The 18572-nt window shown below is 35.2% G+C and overlaps 3 protein-coding genes across 5 annotated transcripts; 2 read left to right on the top strand and 1 right to left on the bottom strand.

The window, feature by feature from the left end:
• On the top strand, nucleotides 1-5615 carry LOC123906038 (trithorax group protein osa). 3 transcript variants are annotated; one of them, XM_045955872.1, is made up of 9 exons: nucleotides 1-163; nucleotides 836-1147; nucleotides 1901-2026; nucleotides 2131-2170; nucleotides 2288-2370; nucleotides 3161-3238; nucleotides 3358-3411; nucleotides 3535-3663; nucleotides 3815-5615. In XM_045955872.1, the coding sequence occupies exons 2-9, from the start codon at nucleotides 851-853 to the stop codon at nucleotides 5297-5299; spliced, it is 2292 nt and encodes a 763-aa protein (XP_045811828.1). In that variant the 5' UTR covers nucleotides 1-163; nucleotides 836-850; the 3' UTR covers nucleotides 5300-5615. The 3 variants fall into 3 exon arrangements, with proteins under 3 accessions (XP_045811828.1, XP_045811829.1, XP_045811830.1); XM_045955873.1 differs by having other exon boundaries at nucleotides 19-163; nucleotides 2134-2170; XM_045955874.1 differs by lacking the exons at nucleotides 1-163; nucleotides 836-1147 and having other exon boundaries at nucleotides 1896-2026; nucleotides 2138-2170.
• Nucleotides 5616-7309: 1694 nt separating this feature from the next.
• LOC123906037 (non-specific lipid transfer protein GPI-anchored 6-like) lies at nucleotides 7310-8794 on the top strand. The gene is made up of 3 exons (XM_045955870.1): nucleotides 7310-7777; nucleotides 8291-8386; nucleotides 8485-8794. Exons 1-3 carry the CDS (start codon nucleotides 7453-7455, stop codon nucleotides 8616-8618), a joined length of 555 nt encoding a protein of 184 aa, XP_045811826.1. The 5' UTR covers nucleotides 7310-7452; the 3' UTR covers nucleotides 8619-8794.
• Nucleotides 8795-15934: 7140 nt separating this feature from the next.
• LOC123906036 (pentatricopeptide repeat-containing protein At5g39980, chloroplastic) lies at nucleotides 15935-18242 on the bottom strand. The gene has a single exon (XM_045955869.1). The coding sequence runs from the start codon at nucleotides 18072-18074 to the stop codon at nucleotides 16092-16094; it is 1983 nt and encodes a 660-aa protein (XP_045811825.1). The 5' UTR covers nucleotides 18075-18242; the 3' UTR covers nucleotides 15935-16091.
• Nucleotides 18243-18572: the final 330 nt, after the last annotated feature.

Here is an 18572-nt window from a genome sequence, read left to right as displayed (position 1 = left end):
AAAATATTCCATAACTAGTAGGCAGAGATCTTTTCTAAGTTGGTGAGTGAGTACACAAGGAGAGAGTTGTTTAACAGCTGAGCCATTCACTCTCTGTAACTCCACTACGGTGGCTATGCAATCAGTTCTCATACTCAATTCCGATCTCTGCTCCATATCATAGGTACTCTCTCTCCGTCACGCCTTTCAATTCTTATTATTTAGGTCCAATTTATGCTATGCTGTTTCAAATCTTCTTTTCAATCTTCATTTCATATGTAAAATTACGAATTTGGGTTCTTAATTTCGTCCTTAATGATTCCGGGTTCACAATTTTGTAGCTGCTTAATGTGTTGCTGATTTAGTATTGAAATTACAAGGATACAAATTCAATAGAACCAAATAAAATAAAATAAAAAACCTTTAGATAAGATGCCAAGTGCTTAACAAGATTTATTTGTAACATTTTCATATGATAATGATAAAGGAATTAATCACTTTCTTACACTTAACAAAGTACTTAAGGTATGTTTGGGAGGCTTAAGTCTATTTTTTGGTGTATATATTTGAGATTTTAAAACATTTGAAAGAATAATATGATAAATGATCATATAACAAACATTTCGACCACACTTGATTGTTTTTAGAAACATTTTATAGCTTCCTTAATTTTAATAAAGAAAATACCAGCGTGTTTCCTCTCCAAAACCCTCCACCCAAACATAGCTAGCTTATGGAATAAATGTTATGTAATCATAGTATTTCTGTATATATATTAGTGGATATCATAAAATATTTTGTGTTATTCGGAGATTGACTATATTCTTTCGGTGAATCTTTTATCACATGTGCGAAGTTACTGGATAAGAGAATGACTGCAAAGTTTGATTGGACACCTGCTTCCGAGCCTCACAAGATGTCTGGAGCTACATCCACAGCACCTTCTAGTAGCCAAAAGCTGTCTAAATTTGGTGCCAAATCTGGATTTGTCATCCCCAAAAACAAGTTATTAGGATCGTTGGTCCCCATTTTACGAGGGGCTAAAAAGGATGGGGTCACTGGAGTAATCAATGAAGAAAGTCCAAAACAAATTGAGAGGAAATCGAGATGGGGGCCTGATCCAACACAGGATGCATCTGTCAAGAGGGCAAAGGTTTTGGCTTTGCAGGTGTTTCCTTGTATCCTTTCTAAGCATTCTCCATTATCATTTGTATTGTCATATATCCAAATGTTTTCTTATTCCATTATCATTTCCTTGAAAATATTCAATAACAAGGTTACGTTACGATAGATATTTATTCGTAAGTTTTTATTGAAATGTTCCCGTGGTACTACTTTTTTTCCTTTTTATTTTTGCGAGGTTTTCTCATCTCATTTGGATGTGAGGTTAATCTTTTCCCATGGTACCCCTTCCTGCCAGTACTTTCCTACTTGCTCAAGCACCTAATATTTAATATTGGAGACTCATTACTAATATTTTACTTGTACCAAAACCATGGGATTGAAATTAGGGAAGTAGTATTTTTGCAAGACTTAGTGAATTGGAGTGCAGTTATTAACCGTGCAGTCAAGCTGCAGTCAGCAGCCTGTGGCCGTCTAACTGAAATTGAATGGCTCAAATTTTGTTGCAGTTTTAAATTTTCAAAACAGTAATAAAATTGACTTTAATATCTAAACCGTCCAATCTAAATTGGACAGTCCAGATATCACTGACTGCATGCAGTCAAGACATTCTACTGCACTCAATCTGCATCCGAGACTTAGGGTTGTAATATGTCATTCTTAGCTAGATAGAAGCTGTTAAAAAATAAAATTCCGTTATAAGTAGCCAAGTAGGGTGCTACATATGCGTGAATAATTCAGACGAGTTCTTGTTTCCAAGGTGTCAATTAGTGATGCTATTGTTGCACACCTTTTGTAGATTCGAGTGGACCAAATTTCAAAGCAGTTGGAATCAGAAAATCTAGAAATTGGGGGAGCTCAAAACTCATCATTGGTGGATGAGAACCCAGATGAAAGCAAGTCTGGCTCTCAAACTAATAGCAAGGTTAACAACAATTGACAATTTTCCTTTTAATTGTTATTATTGTCATTTTTTAGATGTATTAACTATTTATGAATGAATTACTGATGTTTATTTATGGTTCTAAGAAGTCAGAAATGCTCGAACTCGAAAAACGGGAAGCAATAGGTTTGTTTTCCTTAGAGATATATTTCCTTTTTATTCCTCCCCTATTTTTTTGACCCCCCCCTTTTCATTCTTATTGGCTGCTTATTCCATAATAATTTTGATCTTAATCATGTCCAGGTGAAATACTAAAATTGGATCCCAGTTACAAGCCTCCACCTGGTTTTAAACTGTTGTTAAAAGAAGACAGTCTTCCTTTGCCTGTAAGTATTGGTTCTTAAATTCTGCTAGGACAAAGTCGGTGCTATTTAAATTTGTTGTTAACTTGTTAGTTCTTTAGTTTTGAAAAGTAAAGGATACTTATCCCGGATTTAGAGTTCCAACTTATTTTTTTGTTCATCTAGTATGTTTTGTACAATTTCTTCCCTGTTATTGGCAAATAGTCATATGCTTGGTGTTTATACGCCTTGTCAATTGCATATTATCATTTAAGGGTGTGGCTGAGGTTTTTTGGGCCCTATACCTATATGTTGTGAGATGACGAGGCAATTTTAGGTGGTGAGGCCTTGTATATTTCATCATGGGTTCAAATTGAACATGGTATTTAACCTTAACATGTTAATGAGTGTTAATTACAATCGACATGTAGCTCATTTCCAGAACTTTTTCTTTTCCAGAAGTGTTTTTCTCATCCATTTTCCTTGGCTGCTTTCATGAAGGAACATGTCGGAGGTTCTCATATTCTTGAAAGAAACATGAAAACTAAGTTGTAGTATAAGATGTATCAATGAATTGAGCATCACAATCGAGTCGATCTAAAACCCAGCCTATATTACAATTACAATATTCAAGTAGAATACTGATTGTGCTGCAGAGTAAGAATGCAAAATGACTCCACCTCTTTTGCTTCTAATATCTTAAGGCTAAACTTTGGCTTCCCTTTGTTGTATAATTTTTAAGAATGATATGTTATAGTTTTCAAAAAATCAAATATCTCTATCTAAACCTGAAGTTCTACAATGAAAACTCTTATATGCAGTACCATCTTTACAGGTTCACGAATATCCTGGGTACAAATTTGTCAGTCTAATATATGGGCCTGAAGGTGATAATCAAAAGCGACTAGAGAAGGTAAAACCATTTTGTTGGTATACAATCTTCATCCGATGATCTGCAGTATCTTTGATTGAGTTTACTGAATTAAAATCTAATCTTTTAATCAATTGGTATTTAATATATGCATTTAACAGGAAACCGGTACCAAGATAAAAATTCATGGAACCAAAGCAGATACAGAGGAAAAAGTAAGTTCCTTAATAATGTTATGTGACTTTTATTCTGCATCAACCACTTTGAAATACTTTGACTTGATTTTGTTGGGAAAGAACTGTAATTGTTTGCGTTTGCTTTGTATGTTCCATTTTCAGGGTGAAATTAAACCAGGTACTGATGTCCAGTGCAGTTACAAAGAGATGCACGTTAAAATATCAGCTGATAGTTTTGATAAAGTGGATGCAGCAATTTCCATCATTGAACTACTAATTTCCTCTGTAACTGTGAGTCATCATTTCATGCAATGTAACAACATTTTATGATTTATGGCTGTCTCGGTCATGTAGCAACACGTTCTTTAAAAAACTCTTTTTATAATAATATTTTTCTTTATTAGTATGATCATTATTGTCTTCTATGCTGTCTTCTATTCAGGGGAATTCGGCTGCTGATTCCACTTCTGTATCTGTTTCTGGGGACAACACTAACGTTCCAAATCAAAACCAAGACGCCCTCCCATCTCATGCAATTTCTCTATCTCAGGAAAACCAGGATGTGTTTCAATCAGCAGCCAATACACAAATGCAAGGAGATCGCTTTCAATACTCTGGTTCATGGTTTTCAGCCGTTCATACCCCTCTATTTGCTTCTTCTGGCAGCGTAGTCCCTCCAAATCCACCGCACCTTGCTAGAAATCCCCATTTTCCACCACAAAGAATGAGCCCTTCAAGTATGATTTCAGCTTTTGGTGCTCAACCTGCACCTGTTGCTGGGTTCCACCCGATTATTCCAAATCAGCAGTTTTCTATGCAAGCACCACCACCAACACAAATCTTTCAGCATTCACAATGGACTCAAACAACTCCTTTTGGTCATGTTGGGCCACCAAGAAATCCTTCTGTAATACCTGCACAGAATTTGACAGCACCAACAAATGCTTCAATTTCATTTCCAGCTTCTTTTAGCCAAAGCCAACCAACACCAACAGGACAACTCCAGACACTGACCCCTCACGGCGTATCTTCTGAACTGAGTGGAGGACCCGTCAATGTTAAAATATCTGTAGGTCTCAGCAATATGGGGTCTATGGCTCCACAGGCGGTTCCCCCCAAAAGACTTGTTTCTCTAGGTCCACAACCAGATGTACCCCAGCCAAATATGTCGGTGATGCCACGACCTGGCAGCATTCATCCACATCATGCGGGAATGTCGCCTAGACCATCATCATCTGTGGGACCAATACCAGGAACTGTTCATTCAACTGGAAACCATTTATCAGGACCGAGAATGCCTAATTCTGCCTCTCATTACACCCATGTAAAACCACTGGCCTCCATGCCTTCAAATTCTGGCAATTTTACTTTTCAAGGACAGCGGCCCAATGCAGACTACTATCAAGCGGTTCCCAGACCAAACAATCAAGCTACTACTCAGGGTGGTTCACAAGAGCCACCTTCCGGTCCACGGCCACCACCATTTGGATTTTCTGTACCTGATCAGCCTCTTCAAAGCTTTCAAAGGACACAAGTCCCCAACCAGGTGGATCCAACTCAAGCTTATGTCTCTGCTGCTCCTTTTGGGGGAAGACCGGGTTCTGTTTCAATTCCACCCAGACACCCCGCTTTTCCCTATGCTGGTCAACCTTCACCAAGATCTCAAGTCCCACAAATGGGTATGAGGAATTTCATTCCTTCCCCTCAAATGCCAAACTTACTCAGTCCTGGTGCCCAAAGAGGTATGCACAATCGACAAAGCTATCCTGCTCAGGGAACATGGCCAGATATTCCGATGAGTCAGAAATTTGGCAACAATCCCTCCTTGGCGTCCAATAGGCCAGCATATTCTGCTGACCAAATTTATGATCCCTTTTCACCAACATCTGTTGCACCTCCGCACCAGAAAGGTAATCCTGGAAAATGAGGGAACTGGATGTGGCTACATATACTAAATACTGACTGAAAATCTTAGTTATGGCTGCAGTGTTTGGCAGACAGAGTTAATACTAATTTAATAGATTAGCAATGGACACGGTTGTAAAATCATGTTATTTCTAACCAGAAAGTGTGGCTGGCTCCCATTGATGACTTAGTGTATTCCTTTTTAAACCGACCTTTCTTTTTTGAATGCGCATTATTGATGCTTGATTAGGAATTGAATATTATGGAACTTTGCCAGAGCATAGTCATTTTTCCATCTTGTGTAAACTGTGTACCATATTTTCGGATTTTTCACATAAGTTATGTTTGAATTTAAAGTGGATTTGATCAGGATTTGGTCTTTCAGTTTTCAAAATGTCTTGACATCTTCTCCACATATGTATTTGGGGTTGATTCTTGATAATTTGACAAGTGAGATATTTATGTGGATGTTGAATATGACATTAAAATGAATTAATAAGTGAGAATCTATCTACAAAAGCAACAATTTAAAAGGACCGGAGGGAGTAACTCAAATTGCACTCAACTGTTTCATATTCCCTACTCTGTCTTCTCTGCAATTTTTTTGTACTCTAAACATTAGTATTACTTAGTATTATTTTCTGACCTTTTTATGGGTCCAGTAAGATGACTACAGTTTTTGTGGGTCCAATTTAACCATAATCAAATTATAATGGTAATCACGGATAGATCCACAAATAATCACGGGTTAGCCAAAATAAAATAGTTTCAATTTGTCACGGGTTCATGTTAAATAGTGGTTGGTAGTGATCAATGTACAACCCTTTTTTGTACATGTATGCACTATAGTCTAAGTCTATAGAGAACATGTGAATGAGAATCAAGTCGAGTTCTTCGGTGTTAAAATTGTACGCAATCATGTGCATTATAATTTTTTCACCTAATAATAATAATATTCTTTTTGTTTTTTGAAGAAGCTAAATTAGCCCACCCAAATTGGCATCAGAGAGAATCGAATCTCAGATCTCAAGAGAACACACTCTCAGGTCCGAAGCCAATACCAATGCACCAACCCAAGTGGGTTTTAATAATAATATTCTTGTAACAACTTTTGGTCAAAAAAAAGAAATTCTTCTAACAACTTGCTCAAATTTGTATACATGCTATTTGTTTATGAATGTATAATACTGTAGGGAAATGAGGTTCATAAAACAATTTTACTTACATTTTTTGTATTTTTAACATCAAGGATCATAAACCCGACATGACCTTGCTATAGTCAAATTTTAACCCTTAAAACAAGATCAACGATCATAAACCCGACATGGCCTTGCTATAGTCAAATTTTAACCCTTAGAACAAGATACAGTTCAAATCAAATAGTCAATATTTGGCAGCGCCGGTTAAATGGCTATAGAAGATTTGGCTTACAGAGTTGAAGCTGAATCATGTTCAATCATTCATCTAATGTTAGCCAAATCACAACTATTGGAACAAGGTAAAATTCAAATCTAACGATCAAGATTTGGTTGCACTTGTTGATCAATTGTAGAGGATACGAGGTGGAACCTAAATCATATATGTAGTAGGTGCAACTAAATCTCAACTTATCTAACAGTCAAGATTTGGCTGCACATACGCGATAATTGAACAAGATTATATTTCGCGATATAATTCTCCATAATTTACATTTCTTTCTTTCTTATTTACTACTTCCACACACTTATATTTTGTATGTCTAAGCCTATGTTTGGTATCATGGTTGATACGCCACGGTGATCCATTGTGATTTTTCAAAAACTATAAGTCGCAGCTTCTGTGAAATCACGGTGGATCACCGTGATTCTAGCATATCCACCGTGATTTCATATATAGGCTAAATATAGAGACAAAAGTTCCCTCACATGTGATAGCTAAGCCGGAGAAGACCCCACACCACAATGAATGACTAGGAAGTAAAAAAGATATAAAGATAAACACGAGACGTCGCATATAATATATGTATTTTGATGTTCAAATAACACAACTGACTTCAAAATATATCAAAACAAAAGTCACAAGTCACAAGCAAAGAAAAGCATATAAAAGAGCTTATTGTATCAGATTCCTTTCTCCAAACCTACATCAAAGTCTTACTCTTTCAACTTTATTGTCTCCTTTCTCACTCTCTCTCCGATGGTTTCCAACAAAAGGATAACTGCATTATTACTTCTACTGTTGGCTTGTTTTGCAAACTCAGATTTAACAAAAGACAGAGATGAATGTGCTGACAAACTTGTTACACTTGCTAGTTGTCTTCCTTATGTTGGTGGTGATGCCAATACTCCTGCTATAGATTGCTGCACTGCCCTTAAAATAGTCCTTGATAAGACCAAGAAATGCATCTGCATCCTCATCAAAGATCGCAATGATCCTAAACTTGGCTTCACTTTGAATGCTACTCTTGCTGTTCAGCTTCCAAATGCTTGTCACATACCATCTAATATATCTCAATGTGTAGGCAAGTATATACTATTTCTCATAATCTTATCTTTCTGTCAGTTTCGTACTTTCGTAAGGGTCTATTTCGATAAACAACTTAATTCAGTACTTATAGTATAAGCCTTTATCATATACTACATTGTTTATCTATAAGCTAATTTTATAGCAAAATTAAAATAAAGTCAGACTGTTTTTATATAAGCTATAAATTGTTTTCATAAATTATCATAGAGAAGTTATATATGTGAAAATAACTTATGGACATGTCATAATCTGTTTTTATAAACTCTTTCAAATAGTCTCGGTAGTACTTATGCCGGTAGATAAATTTGAATAAATCCATACTAACATGTCATAATCTGTTTTTATTAACTCTCTCAAATAGTTTCTTAATTAAGTTTTTTTTTTTAAACGGCCAATGTTAACGGTTAGTAATTAGTATTGTTAGTTTTTGCTGATGGTGGAAATCGAACCCCTGATGTCATTCAATTAAATTCAATGGGATGGTTAATTTACTTTTGTGTTCTTTCAGATCTTTTGCATTTGTCACCTAAATCACCTGATGCTAAGATATTTGAAGGACTTGGAAATTCTACCAAAACAAACAGTTCCACACCAGTTTCAAGTGGTAAATGTTATTTATTATAGTATTGTTCTTCTGTTTTTGATGGATTTGCTTGTATTGAAAAAATTGAAGCTAATATTGTGCCTCAAATGATTTTCCAGGTTCTGTTGTGAAGGGACCAAACTCAAGTTCTGAGGAAAAGAGTGGTGGTGGGTTGAGAAAGAGGTGGTTGGTGGCAGAAGTGGTTTGTGCCATTTTACCATTTGTTTTCATATATCTCACTTCTTCATTTTAGCTTGAAGTTTCAAGTTTAAACCATCATAATCATGATTTTGAAAAGACTCATTACTTGGATTGGATATATTAATATTGGTTGGTTGATGTTTGTTTTGATCAAATTCTCATAGTTTTCTTATGTATGTTTTTCCCAAATCCTATATTTTTGAGCAAATTCATGTTACTTTCTATTTATATATTTTTAGAAACTTTAGAAGTTGACAATTCTTGTGGTTGCCATTGTCTTGTCTTTTTCTTTTTTTGTTCTTTCCTTTGAGTGGCTATATATCCTGGCTTTTTCTATATGGTTTTCCAACCAAAAAAAAAAAATGGTTTAAGGAAACCAATTAATGGTAGGTGCTCCTTGTTTTTTCTCCCATTTTTTATTTTTTCTGATGATATACTACATTGTAAATTCACATTTGCTTTTTATAAGGAAAAAATAGACATCAAATAGTTAAGTTAAATACAAAAATTCTAGTAAGTCTCTTCATATTAATAAGAAAATCCAAGTTCGAAACCTAAAAAATATGAGTTTAATTGATATGCACTGACGGTGTAAAATACTTTTACACCATCGTCCAATAAATAACCATCATTTTTCCATGTCATTACAAAAAAGTTGGGTGAAGTGGGGTGATATGGCGGAAAACATGGTTGGTATTGGTTGACAGTGTAAAATTATTTTACACCGTCAGTGCATATCAATTAAATCCAAAAAATATTATCTTAGGCCAAAACATAATATTTTCACGCTACAAAAGTGAAGGCCATATTTTCGTAGATAATACATAACTCTCCATTAAGAGGAACAGGTGCGACCACCTTATACTCTCCATTTAGTGTGCAATCCATAAACTCTCCCCATGAATTTGTTTCTCTGTTGTATATGTTGAGCCCCCATCTGTCCCAGCTACCAATTTCATCAACAGCAGCTTTTAAATTGCTTTCGTGATCATAAAAGTATTCGAAATTGGATTAGGTGCATTTGAATTTTCAGTGTAGTCAATTGATAGCCGTCTGATCACGATCGGACGGTTTAAATAAATACAGTCAAAAAATACAGATCGGACGGTTTAAATAAATACAGTCAAAAAATACAGTTGTTAAATCATGATCGTCCGATCTTGATCGGACGGTCATAAAGTGACCGACTGCATGACTGCACGGAAATTTCGACCGCACGAAATCCAGGTCCCAAGTATTCAAGTGTATATACTCTCCATTAAGTGAAACACTAACGTTAGAAGGGATCATAAGCTCATTCCGAGGTGCTCGAATCAAACAAGCAATAGCAAGATCGTCAGGAAGGCCAAGTAGGAGAGGAGATTCAACGTTTGGTTCAATGCGTCTTGCTTTGATCTTGGAACAAGTTTCCTCACCCTTGCAACTGTTTTCAGGGTCGAGTCTACTTTACAATTGCAAGAAAATAACTTTCATCCTGAACTTTTACCGTTTAAAAAATTCATATTTAATTAATCTCATGTTACAGAATTCTAAATTTTAGTAAATGAACTTTACATGATACTAGCGCGTTTTCCCAGTGTTGCTCGGGTTAGATTTATAAAAAATTGATACTCCCTTCGTCCCAAAATTTTAGTTTTTTTGGAGTTTTGCACGGAGATTAAGAAATGATAAATAAAGTCATTTATACCCTTACTTTATTAAGAAAGAGAAAATATATTTAATTAATGCTTTGACTTTTGTAAGGGTGCAAATAGTAAAGCATCACTAAATGTGCATTGGTTTTTTAAAAGGACTAAAGTTTTAGGACAAAATAAAAAATGTAAATACACTGGTGTAACATTTGAGTAATGTTACACCGCTCAATAACGCTTCAACGAATACAAATTTTACAAAATCCACTGTTGGATTGAAAGTTTATATCATATAGATCATTCGTGTCCAATTCTATAAAAATCTAAAATCATTTGATATGTTATTGAGACCGATTAAGATTAACGCTTTATGTGTTTTTATTGAATACCGTTAAGCTTGATCAATCTCAATAACATATCAAATGATTTTAGATTTTTAAAGAATTGGACACGAATGATCTATATGATATAAACTTTCAATCCAACGGTGAATTTTGTAAAATTTGTATTCGTTGAAGCGTTATTGAGCGGTATAACATTATATATATAATATAAAATGAATAATTTTTTTTTATAAGTGAGAAATATTTAGTTCGAACACACCTCTGCACACCTCTGCATATGAAATGCCACTGGTTCAACCTTATGAGTTGTACTCATGAAAACATCATGACATTTTTTATTCTTCTAAATAATCTAGTGATGAAACTCCCTCACGGATTTGGATTCAGTGAATTCACTTTGACTGTGCACTCAAATGAATTTGGACCCTTCACATCATGCCACATAATTTACCCATAGAATAAAAATAAAAATGGAAAAGAAAAAACCCGTCTGAAAAAGGGCAACTTGCACCTTCTTCAACTTCAGGCGCTACAAGTTAACTCTTACAACCATCTAAGCTTTCTTCTTCAACCTAAAGTGCTCAGATAATGGTTTAATATTAGTATATAAAGTAAAACAACATAGTTTGAATTGTTGAATTTTCATATTAGCATATCACTGTTATAAAGTCCAATAGCTTTAGGTGTTTTTTTTTTAACAAACCAATAGCTTTAGGTGTTACTTCAATCGATTGACTTTTTGTTTAAGATGAGGACCAATACATCATCTGTGATGTTAAAATCTCCATATTTCTCATGGTATTTTCTCCATTCGATATGTTTAATTGCAAAAATTATCTAGAAAAGCACTAATTTTGCAAATCTAGTAACATTTGAAGCCTATAAATCCAGGTAATTAAATTAGAATGCTTTGAAATGCCCAACACAGAATTTGTAAATTAAATGACGGGAGAAGATGCAGAAGTTCAATGGCATTTCCCTTTTTTAGATGGGTTTTTTCTTTTCCATTTTAAATTTTAATTTTATGGGTAAATTAGGTGGTGTGGCAGTATATGGAGCATTGGATGATGTGAAGGGTCCAAATTCATTTGACTGCAGTGACTGCACAGCCAAAGTGAATTCACTGAATCCAAATCCTAAAACTCACACACTAAAAATTGAGAAGTGATAAATATCAAATTCGAACGCACACCCCAGCATATGAAATGTCACTACTGCTGCCTTATGAGATGAACTTACGAGACAACATCATGACATTTTTTTTTACTAAAAAAAAAATTATTAGGAAGTAAAAAATATTAGGTTAGAACGCACACCTCTACCTATTAATGTTACTGCTGCTACCTTATAAAGTACCAACTAATTGATTCGACTCTTGTTGTAAAAGATGAAGGAAACTGTGATCTTAATTTCTTGAATGATAATTTGCCAACCAACATCGTGAACCAATTGGTTGCCCTTCCTGCACCTAGAGATACAGATGGGTCAGACTCTATAGGATGGAAAGGCACAAATACTCGACATTTTACTGTTCAGAGTGCTTATGATTTGCAACGGGAGAATGTTCACCGTATAGATGGGGACTGGACCGAGATTTGGAATTGGAAAGGACCATACATAATTCAAACTTTTATGTGGTTGGCCGCTCATGATCGCCTTCTGACTAACTACCGCAGGAGCTGATGGGGAGTGGGAATTTCGCCCATTTGTCATATATGGAAACGAAGACGAAACAGTCATCCATACTTTGAGGGATTGCATATATGCAACTCAAATATGGATCAGGTTAGTTGCATCTAACCATATTACTAATTTCTTCTCTTTTAATTGCAGGGACGAGTGCTTCAAGAATCTTAGCAACGAGTATGGAGCGCAAAAAGAAGGGTGGACATCCATTTTCATGGTGGCATGCTGGTATATGTGGAAGTGGCGAAACAAATCAATTTTCGATGAAAACTTTCGACGACCATCAAATCATATTCATGTGATCCTCAAGATGGCTAGAGATATTGACAGTTGCAAGCATAATCATATTATTAGAGGGCAACGGAAAAAGGACACCATTTTCATTGGTTGGAAGTACCCACCTGAAGGTTGGATAAAGCTTAATTGTGACGGGGTTTATAAAGAGTCCGTGGATCTTGCAGGGTGTGGCGGTTTGCTTCGAGACTCAAATGGTCAATGGATTCAGGAATACACTCAAAAGATTGGTGCATGTGATGCTACATACTGAAATGTGGGGTATGTATGCGGGAATGAATTTGGCTCGAAGACAAGGAGTTACTCATCTCATTGTTGAAAGTGATTCCAAAGTACTAATTGACATGGTTACAAGGAGATGCAATCTTAATGGGACCACCCCCATATTGATCCGTAGAATCCAGGAGCTCATAAACTTAGATTGGCACATCCAGTTTAAGCATACGTGGCGAGAATGCAACAGAAGCGCTGATTGGCTAGCTAATCATAGTTTAGCACATAGTTCTTTTGATGTCATATCTTTGGAGAGTCCTCCTAGAGAGCTCCAGAGTATCTCTTTGATGATTTTTCCGGGGCTTGTATGCCTAGGAATGTGTGTTTAGTTTCTTAATTTCTTTTTATTTTGGGCTTTTGCCCTCTTCATGTACCAAAAAAAAATATTATAATGTTGGAAAATATACATCCAAACCCACCATTTTTACCCATTGTTCAATGCTCATACATTTAAAAGAAAATCCCCAGTCGTTGATTCGTACTGCATCCAAGCTTGCAATAAAATGGTTAACACTGAGTTTGAAAGCTTTCAAATGTATCATTTTTTACAAACTTTTACAAACTTATAATTTTAGCCCCCTAATTTTAGCCCTTTTTGCAAATGGATGACCGCTACTAATTTTGACCAAGTCAACATACCAAGTGACTCACATGTCACATCAACATGTTTTGCCACGTGGACAATGATTCACCCGCCACGTCAATATGGCTTGCCACATATGCTAATGTGGCACATTAGTCATTGTCCATATGGCAAAACATGTTGATGTGGCATGTGAGTGCCACATGTGCATTGACTTGGTCATTGAGCCAAAATCACAAGTTTATAAAAGTTAAGAGGTCAAATGTGTTATTTTGAAAATGAATGGATCAAAATCGCAAGTTTATGAAAGTTAGGAAACAAAATTATAATTTAGCCAAAGGAAAAAAAGTATCGTCTTAGATGTCTTTCTCAGCTGCTTCATCACTATTAGAACTTGGACATTTCTAACACTCATGAATCATGATATAAAAAAGGTTAGGCCTTCCTCTATATTATTTATATGTATATACATATTTGGACCAGAGGTCAATATCAGACAAATACTTTAGACTCATCAAAGATTCCTAGTTTAAATTATTGCAGAATTCTTATATTATAAATTTATAAAAGAAACAAACATTCAGCTTAGATCACATCACACCTCTATAATATTAGTTTATGAAGGCTCTTATATCATTCACATGTGGCCATTGAAATATTTTACTATTATTAAGACAAGCAATCCACAATTAATTAACAATATTCTATGAATGCAATGTGATGCCTCATGCAAGTTGATTATTTAATAAAACAAATCTTAAGTTTCTTCTTTACTTTCCTAGCTATTTCCTTGTTCTGCTCACACCTAACACATGCTTCAATTAGAGGGTGAGGTTGTACATAAATAGTGATATCTTTCAGAATCAAGAAGTCACACTCTTAAGCAAAATCAAATTCTCATCATAAGATTATCCCTTTCAACCTAGCTATCACTCACTCATAATGGATAACCAAAATGACTTCTCAGGCACTGTCACCAATATCAACATAAAGGCTAAACAAAGCATGGATAGGAAGACATATATGGTGAGCAGCAGAGTTGTATTTTTGGAGAATGAAGAAGAAGACATTAACATGAAGGCCGACACGTTTATTACTAACTTCCGCAAACAACTTAAGATTGAGAGACAAGAATCACTCCAGCGTTTCCATCAAAAGACACGCCGAAGCGCTTGAATTAATGATTTTCTTCAAAATAAAATTACTATTGCAGTTTGTTAATGAAATAGAAAAACCTAGACAATGTGATGTGATTGTCATTTGTGATTAAGCTAGCAGAATAGTGATGTATACAATTTTGATATATTTATACAAATTTATTAAGTAATGCAAAGTTTATATATAGCTTTTATATGACTTCAAAAACAGTTTAAAAGTCTGCAATTAAATCATACGTTGCCGCAAAGTATATGTAAGTAAACAAACCTTACAAAGAAAATCAACAAGTTTATTTATTGGATGAAAACATCTTCCAAAGAAAATGTCAATTTTCCTATATGTTTAACTGAGATTAATAGATAAATTTTGTAGCTCAGAGCCTCAGACTTCCAACACCTGACAACAAATAATGCAACTCGCCAAATTTTCTCAATCAATATCTTCCCAAATGTTAGTGGTTGGTTGATTTCTACTTGTTCATTAGAACATGAAACATCCACTAGACTGAAGCACATATTATTGTAGGTAATGCATAACTTTCCGTGCAGCCACACTAATGTCATCGTAGACCTGGGAGGTATACAAATGTAGTGTGCAATCAATCAAATTCTCCAGAAACCCCAGCACAACCGTGAAAATCATCGATCTCATCGCGAGACCCAATCCTTCTCCGACGAAACTCATCTTCATCATCGATCACAATGATTTTCAGAAATTTATTCTCACTGTCGACGGCGTTTCGCTGTTATTCTTCCTCAAAAGAGATCTTGATGTTTGCCGATAATGGGTTTGCTGCAAGAATGGGTTTGTAAGCCCTTCCATCCATTCACTTTTTATATATTTAGCTGGTTTTCTTCATTATTACTATCGTAGATGAGATGTGGTGTTTCACTGTTCTGATGTGTTTCATTTAATTTATCTAATTGAAGTTAAGCTATATCTAAATGTACAATAACCTGCACTTTATAACTAAGGTTCTTGTACTCTATTGATCACCAGTTCATATAGATATTGATATCATTGATAGAATCAATCTGTATGCCACAGTTTACTTGTGGTAACATAGTATTAGATGCAATAACTTTAGTATGAGCAAAATTTGGAGGCCTCTTCCAGCTTAGCCAAGGTCGTGGGTTTGATTTCTAGCTTGGGCTTGTAGCAACATTAAAACTCTTAGGGAGAGTTTGCCACCCGTCGCAAAATATAAATGTTTTGTACTAGCATTAAGAAGTAAAAATATGATTGGTCATTTTAGAACAGTATGCTAGTGTCAAGTCCAATTTAGATCATTTCAAAAGAAAAAAAAGTAAGAACAAAATCAACAAGCACACAGAGACATTTATTTTACATAGTTTTAAAATCTTTCGTGCTTTATTCACAAAATTATAAGCTGTTTAAATTGGTGGAATAATATAGTAATTCAAAGCATATATGAGAACCTCTGATATACAAAACAAAAAAACCTTGAATGTGACTTATGGACAACATAATCTAAAAGGTTTACAAGAATGATCAAGAATACACAAATACAATCTATCTGCTCTTTCATGAAATAATCATGACTCGTTGTTTTTGTGATTCATCCTGTTCATGATTCGGAAAGCATCGTTAAATCTATCTGCTCTTTTATAAATGTTAGCAACAACAAAATGCAACTCCTTCTTGTTGATATTGGGATGGGAATCTAGCTTCTTAAACCATGACTCTACCGTCTTGAAATACCTTCTTGCTCCATTTAGATCGAGCATCTGAAAATGAACTTCGTCTGGGAAAACACACCCTTTTTCATACATCTGTCCATATAAAGCATCTGCTTTGTCAAACTTGCGCAGCTTTACAAAAGCATTCAGCACAAGAGCAATAACATTAGAATCAGGAAAATGTCCAACCTCTCTCATCTTCTCAAACACTTCAACCACATGTGCATACTTTCTATCACTAGAGAAAATATCAATGATGCACCCAAATACAGATATATCTTTCACCTCGCCAGCATCAAAGGCTTGCCGAAAAACCCACATAGCCTCGTCAACTTTTCCGGCTTTGGCAAGTATTGTGATTGCTGTCTCCCTGGAAACGTTATCTGGTTGCTTGAGCTCATTAAGTAGCCTTTTGGCATGAGCAACTAAACCAGCTTTCTGATAAGCCACAATCATTGTCTGATATAGAACCTCGTCAATTTTAACTCCAGAAGTCTTTAACTTCTGAAACAGTAAGGTCGCCCTGTCCAATTTCCCCGCCTTTTCCCATATAGATATTATGGTTGAATAAGTGATAGCATTTGGTTGAATACCTCTACTCTGCATTTCTTGAATAAGATTCATCGCCTTCTCATGCTCAAGAAATTTTCCATAAATACTTATCATGGTGTTGTACGTGACAACATGTGGTTGTACACCTTTCCTTTGCATCAAACTAAAAAGGTGAACAGCTTCACCAAATAACTCAGCCTCTCTATAAACCCTCAAAATCGTGTTGTAACTAACCACATTGGGTTCAATTCCCAAATTCCTCATACCCCAAAAGAAACTATCAGCTTCCTTGATCATATCAAGCTGACCATAAACATCAATCATAATATTACAAGTAGTGAGATCGATACGACATTTACTTTCATTCATTTCAGAAAACAAAGAAAGTGCCTCAACAAACTTCCGATTGTCAACATAAATTGCAAGAAGCGTCGAGTAACTAACAGTATCCGGGCTAACACCGTTATCCCTCATCTCTTGAAAAAGAAGCCTAGCCTCTCGAAAAAGCTTAGCCTTACCAAACACACTAATCATAGTATTATAAAGTATAAGATCAGGTACAATATCAACAGAACATTTCAATGAATTAAAAATAGTAATAGCTTTAGAATAATCACACAACCTACTCGAAAGCTCAATCATATTACTATACAAAACAAGATCACCAGCAACATTATCAAGTTCCATCTTTTGCAACCAAAAGAAAGAAGAATCAGAGAAACCATTTTTACCAAAATGAGTAATGAGAGTTGAGTAAGTGTACTTATCAGGGGAAAGACCCCTTTGACGCATTTCATCGAACAGTCCATGTGCAAATTGCCACTGTTTAGCACGAAGTACATTACGGAGAACAACGTTGTAAGCTTGAAGAGAAGGTGAATATTGAGCAATGTCGTTTATCCAATCGAGAAGTGCAACAGAGCGTTGCCAATCGGATTCGCGAGAGAGAATTGAAACCATGAATCCAATCGATAATTGTCTTCCGTTGTAAGGAGACATTAGGGAGTAGAGTTGTTCGATGTTTTGGGTTTGTTCGATTGAGGTTAGAAGTTCGTTCATGTTGACGGTGCGGTCTAAGTATATAGGTTCGTGTTGTTTTTGTTTTTGTTTGTTGGTGTTTCGGATCCAGACATGTTTGGGTGTGGCTGTGGCTGTGGCTGTGGCTGTGGCTGATATGGATGATGTGGTTGTGATTATGTTGCTGCTAATATTGGTTTTGATGAAGGAACAAGGGAATGAAGAAGAAGAAGAACCCACAACAAGGGTGGTCGTAGTATAGAGTGACATCGTTAATTTGGAACTAATGACTACTATCAAGTATGAAGGATGATGAATTGATTTTTACCAACGGATCATGTTCTTGGTTCAGCAAAAACCGAACCGACCTATTTACACAGTGATGGTCTGATGGATAAATAAAGAGATGTGATGTGTGGCAATTTAGAACAAGTAACTAAAATTGATTTTTGAGTGTTATAGGCCCTAGTTTAATTGGCAAATAAATTATCCAAATTATTAGGTCCAATGCAACAATCAGTATTTGACTTTTTAGAAAGAAAAAAAACAAGAAATTAAAAATTAAAAAAAAGTGTATTTTTACACATTATTTTTTTATTATATCCTTATTTTAATTCATCAATTTTTTTTACAAAGAAGAGGATATAATACAAAGAAGATTAGTAAAATAAAAAAAATATAATAAAAAGATTTAAAATAAGGAGGATATAATAGACAAAATATAACATAAATTATCAAAAATACAAGTAATTTGAAGAAAAAAAATTT

The sequence above is a fragment of the Trifolium pratense genome, linkage group LG2, assembly GCF_020283565.1.
Source record: "Trifolium pratense cultivar HEN17-A07 linkage group LG2, ARS_RC_1.1, whole genome shotgun sequence".
Taxonomy (NCBI): Eukaryota; Viridiplantae; Streptophyta; class Magnoliopsida; order Fabales; family Fabaceae; genus Trifolium; species Trifolium pratense.
The sequence above is the reverse complement of the archived record's forward strand: the minus strand, read 5'-3'. Positions and strand labels throughout refer to the sequence as shown.

Coding starts and splice junctions, on each gene's coding strand:
- LOC123906038 (XM_045955872.1), top strand. CDS start 851: ATGACTGCAAAGTTTGATTGGACACCTGCTTCCGAGCCTCACAAGATG. Junction 2,027..2,130: donor GCTCTCAAACTAATAGCAAG/GTTAACAACAAT, acceptor TATGGTTCTAAG/AAGTCAGAAATGCTCGAACT. Junction 3,412..3,534: donor AAGCAGATACAGAGGAAAAA/GTAAGTTCCTTA, acceptor TTCCATTTTCAG/GGTGAAATTAAACCAGGTAC.
- LOC123906037 (XM_045955870.1), top strand. CDS start 7,453: ATGGTTTCCAACAAAAGGATAACTGCATTATTACTTCTACTGTTGGCT. Junction 7,778..8,290: donor TAATATATCTCAATGTGTAG/GCAAGTATATAC, acceptor GTGTTCTTTCAG/ATCTTTTGCATTTGTCACCT. Junction 8,387..8,484: donor TTCCACACCAGTTTCAAGTG/GTAAATGTTATT, acceptor ATGATTTTCCAG/GTTCTGTTGTGAAGGGACCA.
- LOC123906036 (XM_045955869.1), bottom strand. CDS start 18,074: ATGTCACTCTATACTACGACCACCCTTGTTGTGGGTTCTTCTTCTTCT.